This window comes from Talaromyces stipitatus, genomic scaffold, assembly GCF_000003125.1.
Source record: "Talaromyces stipitatus ATCC 10500 scf_1105507295491 genomic scaffold, whole genome shotgun sequence".
Taxonomy (NCBI): domain Eukaryota; kingdom Fungi; phylum Ascomycota; class Eurotiomycetes; order Eurotiales; family Trichocomaceae; genus Talaromyces; species Talaromyces stipitatus.
Window position 1 is genome coordinate 56,144 of NW_002990122.1, and position 7,771 is coordinate 63,914.

The window sequence follows — 7,771 nt, forward strand, 5'->3', positions numbered from 1 at the left end:
GTGTATGCCATACAAATGATCACTGTCTATCACCTCTATGTCTCGACAAAGAGATATATATGGTACTTTAAAGTATTCACGGAGCTGAACATTCATATCAAGTAATTGATCAGTAAGTTTTAAAAAAAAAGATAGGCCGGTATAGACTAAGTAATTCCAAAAATATATATTCTACAATAGATTACAATCGAAATTTGGTAATCTTGACGAATATTTATCAGGATAAATTCAAACTTGCAATTCTTAATGTACTTAGAATTCTCATTGTGATAAGTTAACTTGATACATGCTATATACATAACTTTGTCGAGATATAGAGGTGATAAACAGTGATCATTTGTATGGCATACACGGGCGACCAGCTCGCTTACATGGCCAACTCGCTTCCGATTACGTTATCTAATTGTCGTTCGTACTGCTTTGATATCTGGTTGCCATCGCTCAGGATCAGATTGTGCTTTTCCTCCAAGATAGAATGATAGGCTCCCTCTTCTTGTTTCTGTGCACTGTAACATGCCTTCTCTCATTCCTATCCACTTTGTGCAGCGGAATAGGAAGTGCTCTATAGTCTCGCTTGCCCGGCCATAGGCGCAGAGGTCTGATTCTGTGGCCCCTATCCTAACTAGGTAACTGTTAAGCCTGGTCATTCCTGTCCGAAGTTAAGCCAGAGTTATAGCTTCTGTCCGCTTCAGCCCATCATATAGGCTGTGGGTATGCTCTCCTGGTAATGCTAAGTCAATGGCCTTTGAGTACTTACCTACTCCATCTAGAAGGGTTTTCTTCTCGCGTTGCTTGGCAATAGTAAGTCTCACTATAGTTGATTTAGCCTGGTACGATTGTTTTTCTGGTTCACGTCCCTCCCTTGTTGATCTTTGAGCAGCTGTTTTCGCCTTTACTATTAATTCTGTGTCCGAGTGTGCCGGAACCCAAAGTAAGCTGACTATGTTCCCTCTCTCTCACAACAGCTGGGCCATCCTATATATCTGTTGGATCACGCTTTGGCCAGATTGTTGGCGGGGTTGTCTAATCATAGCTAACGCAGACTGGCTACTGCTGAGGATGATCACCTGTCGGTTGCAGATCCATAGTGGAATATGTCTCAATCCTGTTGCTATTGCCTCCAGTTTGGCTATGTAAGGGCTTTGTTCTGTTCGCTTTGCTAGCGTGACCGTGTAGCTAGTCATTGCCTCTTCGGCACTGTTAACTTGGGTATCCTTAATGCTCCCTCCCATGCCTACTATGTCACCCCTGGAGGATGAGCTCGTGGCAATCAGAATACCTTCTGCCTTGTTAGCGATTTCGATGGCTTTCTCTCTGTCGTGTCCACCTCTTATCTGGAGCCGATCCGTCCACGGTGGCACCGCGTACGCATTGATGGTTTCCATTCTATCTGTTGCATCTTTTCCTAGTCTCTGTGCTATACATTGTAGTGGAGAGGAAAACCTCTAAGTCAATATGACCCTCAGTTTTGTGAGTGGGTTTGTCCCAGGAAGCGCGCAAATATCAGCCCATAATTTTGTTACTTTCTCTGTTTGTCGTTCTCTAAATGAGCGAATGTTTGCTTCTGCTTCTATGACTGCTGTCGCAACTGTCTGGAAGGCTCCTGTGACTGCTATACCCTCTATCTTCTGCACTCTATTTAGACACCGCGTTCCATGTGTTTTGCAGGCATGCATCCACACACTAGAGGCGTAATCTGTTACAGGTACCACTGTTGCTGTGAATAACTGCCTTGCAGTTTGTGGGGAGACTATCTTTAGTCTCCTCAGTGCCATAGCAGTCTCTAATCCTCTAGTTGCTGTTCGAGCAATGTGTTGCTTGTAGCGTAGCTGCGCATCCATAATTACCCCAAGAATTTTAGTACACTCTTTTGGTTCAACTGACTCTCCTTTGACTGTGAATACAGCTCTGCTTGATCGATCTCTTCTTCTAGTAAAATGCACAATGGCTGTCTTTTCACCTTCGAATGTAGCTCCACTTCGTTTCTCCCAGTCGAGAGCCCTGTTGATTATGGCCTCAATGCTAGGTTGATTTGCCTCAGCACTTGGCCCTGTTACCTAGGCTGTATAGTCGTTCACAAAGGCGATTGAGCCTCCTGAGGCACTGATCTTGTGTTCCACTAGATCCGCGTTAAAGAATAGAAACAATATTGGAGATAGTGGCGACCCTTGTGGTAAGCCTGCTTGTAGTAATTCTTGTTGTTCACTCGTTAGCCCGTTGACACAATAGTTGCTGTGCGGTTAGAGCAAAAGGCATCAATCCACCGAATTATATATTCAGGTATCCCTCTTGCCCTGAGTCTCTGAAGTAGTCTCTCCTTATAGACTCCATTATATGCGCCTTTGACATTGAAGCTGACCATACTAAGCACTCTCTTATTCCTCCATGCCTTAGAGATCTCTTCCTGGAGCAGTAGCAACACTTGTTCTGCGGAGCGCCTCTTCCTTGCTCCAAAATGGTTTGTTGGTAATAAGCCAAACGTTTCAACAGCATATGATATCCTTTCTGCGACGACAGCTTCAAGTATTTTACCTAGTGTTGAGAGCAACGATATGGGTCTCCACGACTTGGCTAGCGTGTAGTTATCCTTTCCAGGTTTTTTGAGCGGTATAATCTTAGCATTTAACCATTGGGAAGGGATTTCGCCGTCTCGCAGCGATGTTTAAAAGATGAGAAATACCCTATCTTTAACCACTGGCCAAAGCTGCTTCTACACCATTGCTGGCAGGCCGTCTTCTCCAGGTGCTTTCCATGGTTTGGCTTCGAATACTTTCCACTCAATCTCCTCCAGAGTTAGGTCTGGCATGTGGACTGGCTCCCTTTGTTGTTGGGTCCCCTCATCTTCAATCCTTACTGGTAGTGGTGGGAAGAATGTAGCAAGTAGCTCCTTAGCCTGTTCTACTTTGTCTTTGGTAGTGGACCCATCGGACCGCACTAATGGTGGTATTTTATCGCTGAATGGGCTGCCACTAGGCTTTAGATATTTAGTTGCCTGCTATATATTAGTGTCATTGGCAAGGAAGTCTTCCCAGTGTGTCTTCTTGTGCTTCTGGATTGCATCATGATATTCTTTTGCTGTGTTTTTAGCCTGTTGTTCGAGCTTAGGATTTGCGTATCCCCTCCTGCGCTGAGATCTGGCCTGATTTCTCCAGTAGGTGTATATACGGCGGAGTTGTGTTAGATCTGTTGTCCACCACCGCTTGGCATATGGTGAGGGTTTTGCTCTCGGTGTTAGCTCTTGGACTGCTTTCGTAACCACTGTCATCAGATGGTCTGTCTGCTCCTGTACTGAGTCACCTAGAGGAACCACCTGTAGATTAGTAGCTATTCTAGATCTGATTTCTGCCCAGGGCGCGTTCTTCAAGAGCAGTCTCTCATTGACTGGTTGGTCTGGAACAGATATATCAAACTCTGTCTCAATTGCTTGATGGTCTGATCCATGGTTTGTATAGTGTGTACCACACTGTACCATCTCTTCTGCTAGCTCTGTTGATGCTAGTACCAAGTCGATTGTTGTCTCCCTGTCTCCTAGTTGCCATGTTTTTGTGCCTCTAGGTAGGAGGCTGTGGAGGGAGTATTCGGTCATAAAGTCAACCAAATCATCAGCCTCCCCTTGTCTCATAGGAGATATCTGATCTCCTCCCCAGAGTTGGTCATGTCTGTTGAAGTCTCCCATTATCAGCACATCTGTCCGTGTTCCTCCCCTCCCCTGGATATCTGCTACTAGGCTGCGTAGCAATCTAATAGTGGATATTAATGCTTCTTCACTGTTCTCCACTACATAGGCAGACACTATTAGCACTGCCCGGTCTGGGAGTTGGAGTATCGTGGCCGTCAGATCTGGAGATGCTACCGGAATCTGTTCAGCCTCGATATCACTCCGAACCCATAACATGCTCCTAATTGGCCATCTTCCATCATGCCTCTCTGTAGGTATCATCTTTGTCTAATAGTAGTGTCCCATTGGGCTTGTCACCATAGTATTTTCGATTACCTGTGCGTGTGGTTCAGATACAGCTACCACTCCATAGTCTCTAATTTTGTTATCATTCATTAGGCTTTGTTGTACTGCGTCTTGTTTACCAACATTTAGTTGTAAAATGTGAAAGGATTTATGCATTAGACTGTATAAGGTGAACTCGACAGTTTCTGCTAAATGACTCATAAGGTCCTCCACAAGGAATGCATTTTAGGATTGGAGCTTGGCAAGTACTGTGGTAGTGTCCCTCTTTTGCACATTTACTACATGTCTAGGTCTTTTTACATGCAAAAGCCTTATATCCTATCTCTTGACAGTTATAATATTGAAATGGTCCTGTGCGTGGTTCAAAGGCTCGAGTGTATGCAGATTCTCCTGCTATGTCGAAGTAGTTGCCTTCTAGTAGGCGTTTGGCATCTGTTCCTTTGGTAATATATACCACCATAGATCCATACGCTTTATTGGAGTCCTTCTTGCTAAGCCAGGTTATCTTGGCGATGTCGACATTGTTCTCTTTTCCTAGGGCCTCGACTGCTCCTGGCAGGACATTACCATCTATATCCAGGATCGCTGTCCGGTTAGCATTGTCGATTTTGACTGGGTAGAGCTGATCTCGTAACACTCTCCATCCCGGTATATTTAACTTTTGAGCAGCCTCTTTGACGTGTAGTCCCTTGATTATGTCGTTTTGTTCCTAGATGATTTTTTCCTGTTTACTAAGCGTTTCTTTCAAACTTTTGACCTCCCGATAGGTGCCCTCCAAGTACTGACACATCTTTCTAAGCATCGCTTGGTTTTCGTCTTGAGCGCACTGTCTCTCCTCAATCTGGTTAGCAGCCTTCCTCACTGCAGTTGGCTTTACTTTTGACGTCCTCCTAGTCGCAGCGGTGGCATCGATGCTGTCAGCACCTTCCAGAGCTTCTCGAGCTCTCGTTGACGGCACTACGACGCGTCCTACACGCATCGTTACGGCCGGATCTTCCTCCATCGCGCCTCCGGCCCTCTTCGTCTTCAACCCAGCTACCCAGGGATCTCTCCTTTAATCACGCGAATCGTATTTCGATAATCAGAAAGATGATCTGGACTTCCTCGGAGAATCCCCTCGCTTCTGACAAGATTGATATTACCTCTAAAGGTATAAGTTATACTTAGTTTTTTCGGAATATCTAGATCGCGCTTGCCGCCAACTATGCTGACTTGCCAAGGCCTTAGGCATTCATCCGTATTCCTGCCCTAAATCGCAGGCATCAATCTTTCTCGTATTCGGATTGGCTCCTTGGATCTCGCGATGGAATCAGCCCTTACATACTCTCATTCCCATTTTTAGCAGCCCATAGTAGTGCGAAGCTATTTTTTTTTTTTTTTTTTTTTTTTTTTTGCAGTCATACTGATAAAGACACGAAATAAACACAGAATAACAATATCGGCTGGTCCGCGATAATGCGCTTATACCCTTTTCTATTTCTAGGAATTCTGTCAGGAGTTGTAATAATTCAGTAGGTAAATCTATCAATTTTATTGTGATGTGCCAGGGATGCTCATAAAAAGCGTTGAGAGGCTAGAAGTCGGGATTTCAGTCCTAGAACCCGTTGCTGATCAACAGGAGACAGAAGTTTGCCTGCTAGGCTTGCTCTACTAACGATGGAGTTTACCAGGCAGTTTTAGAACACATGTTCAGACTATTGTATTTTGTCGCCATACATGTATTGTAAATAAAAGTCTATATCGACAGATACAGTATTATTTTCGGATTAACGTTATTCCCACACTATCCTATATTTACTATGGCGTCTTCTTGGCACTGTTTCAGAAGAAAGAGAAGAGATTTGAGCTGTAACTCTGAACCTGCAAACCACTGTATCAATTTGAGGTCAGCCCATGACACATTTTATTTTGATCAACAGAATTGAGTTTGGTTCTACAAATATGTGGAAAACCACTTTTATTTAGTTATACAGTACGGTTACTGTCGGAACGTGAATATCAAACCTAGCGCGTTTCGGCACTGGATATCAGTTAGTCCAACGCGGCACGTGCGTGCCGCATATATACAGTATGTAGTGTAAAGCCCTATTCGAATGGGCTTTCCGAATAGCTTCAGACAACGTGTTGGATATCTGATACGCTAATCCCATTCTGGACAACCTTACTAATCGGTGAATCCCCGGAAAAACACAATTGCCGATCCTAGGTTTGGCACAATATCGACAGCCCTACTTTTGGATTCAGGATTGCTATTTTGCCACTATATTGTGTATATAAAGAGGATCAAGATGCGTAGCTAGCTGTGTTTTTAGAGAGTGTGCAACTCAGAGTAAATTATTCCTCACCCAAATTGTACGCTCCTATCAGAGCCTAACCCCGTTCGGACTAGTACCAAAAGATTCCAATACAACTGTCAGCGTGCTACACCCGTGGATCTCCCTCCGGCGCGGATCAACTATGCTCCGAGAGTCATGTGACCTCCGTAAAGGGGTCAGCGCAGCTGTAGTTAGCTTAGATAACCAATAACAACAACCAACACATTAACAGGTTATGAGCTCCTCGCATCTTCAATCTGAACATATTGATGCTTTTATCGTGATTACCTGGACCTGACTTACTTCCTAATTCGAATCCAGTCACAAGATGGCCATATACGACCGCACCAGTCAAGGATCGCGACAAATCAACTCAGAGAGCCACCTACAACAAACGTCAAAATGTCGGTCAAGAAGCCACCAAGACCTACGTTGGAAATCAAGAACTTCACGATCGACTGTTTCTTCGACATGTCAGGCCTCACCGTCTCACTGTCTCACCGACTGTCTGAAGGACTTCTAGGCTTAAATACAGCTCTTAGGAGTACCCAGACTTGACTCTGATTTCCGATTACAACCTCCTCTACTCTTCCAAAAATGTCTGCCTCTAACACCTTTACCTCTGGTGAAAAGCTCCCAATCCTCGACTACTCCAATTGGGTTGATTGGAGTGAATACTGGCAAGATCATCTTATCCTCTACGACCTATGGCAGTACGTCGATCCAACATCTACAGTGACGGTGCCACCCCCTACGACCAATGTCAATCGAGATATTGCTAAAACGTTAACCGAAAACCTTACCAAAATCCGTCAACATGTGTCCCCTGAATGTCGCAAGCTCCTAGTTGGCCATACAAACCCAAGAGACCTCTGGTCCTCACTCAAGGCTGGCTGCGACCGCGGGACAACTCTCCCATTAATTGCTCAATACGAATCATTCCACAACAACAAGTGGGAGCCAAAGGATACCATTTCTACCTACACAAGTCGTTTCCGCAATATCTTTCTTTCCTTGGAAAACACCTCTTACAAAATCCATCGAGATATAGCCGTTCACATCCTCGTGGATCGACTCCCTGACTGTTACAAAACTGAAGGTCAAACGGCAAAACAATTGAACCTTCCCTTCATTGAAACAGTGACCTACCTGCTTGCCAATATTAAAGATTCCTCTTCTGAAGGAGACAACACGTCTGGCCAAGCCCTAGTAACTCGAGGCCGTCGTCCGAACCGCAGAACAAGCTCTCGGAACCTCCGTAATGGAGGCAATAACTCAAATTCAAACCGTCGTGAACGATCAAATCGAAATTCTCGGAATAAGCGACTTATCTGTAACTGGTGCAAACGAGAGGGCCACTACGAGCGTGACTGTCATATTCGACAACAGCAACTAGACTCTGGCGCTGCAAAGCTTGACAGAGGTCGTGCCTACTTAGTTCAACAGCCAAGCAGTTTGCAACCTCCGCCTCAGCCGCAGCCTCTACTGGCTC

At 44.9% G+C, this 7,771-nt stretch overlaps 3 protein-coding genes across 3 annotated transcripts in view, besides 4 other annotated features; 1 reads left to right on the forward strand and 2 right to left on the reverse strand.

Moving 5' to 3' along the window:
• Positions 1 to 521: 521 nt before the first annotated feature.
• Positions 522 to 2,180: a mobile genetic element.
• Positions 2,181 to 2,212: 32 nt separating this feature from the next.
• Positions 2,213 to 4,024: a mobile genetic element.
• On the reverse strand, positions 2,711 to 3,895 carry TSTA_107860 (uncharacterized protein; the record flags this gene model as incomplete). The annotated part of the gene is made up of 3 exons (XM_002488306.1): positions 2,711 to 2,969; positions 3,195 to 3,432; positions 3,460 to 3,895. 3 exons carry the CDS (start codon positions 3,893 to 3,895, stop codon positions 2,711 to 2,713), a joined length of 933 nt encoding a protein of 310 aa, XP_002488351.1.
• A 226-nt stretch (positions 4,025 to 4,250) lies between the features above and the next one.
• Positions 4,251 to 4,967, reverse strand: TSTA_107870 (uncharacterized protein; the record flags this gene model as incomplete). Its single annotated transcript, XM_002488307.1, has 2 exons — positions 4,251 to 4,673; positions 4,722 to 4,967. 2 exons carry the CDS (start codon positions 4,965 to 4,967, stop codon positions 4,251 to 4,253), a joined length of 669 nt encoding a protein of 222 aa, XP_002488352.1.
• A 362-nt stretch (positions 4,968 to 5,329) lies between these two features.
• Positions 5,330 to 5,357: a microsatellite.
• Positions 5,358 to 6,876: 1,519 nt separating this feature from the next.
• Positions 6,877 to 7,671: a mobile genetic element.
• Positions 6,877 to 7,771, forward strand: part of TSTA_107880 (uncharacterized protein) — a gene marked incomplete at its 5' end in the record, with an annotated part of 4,530 nt that continues 3,635 nt past the window's right edge. Inside the window, one exon of the mRNA XM_002488308.1 lies at positions 6,877 to 7,732. Within this exon, the coding sequence (XP_002488353.1) occupies positions 6,877 to 7,732 (856 nt within the window). The remainder of the gene's footprint in view (positions 7,733 to 7,771) is intronic.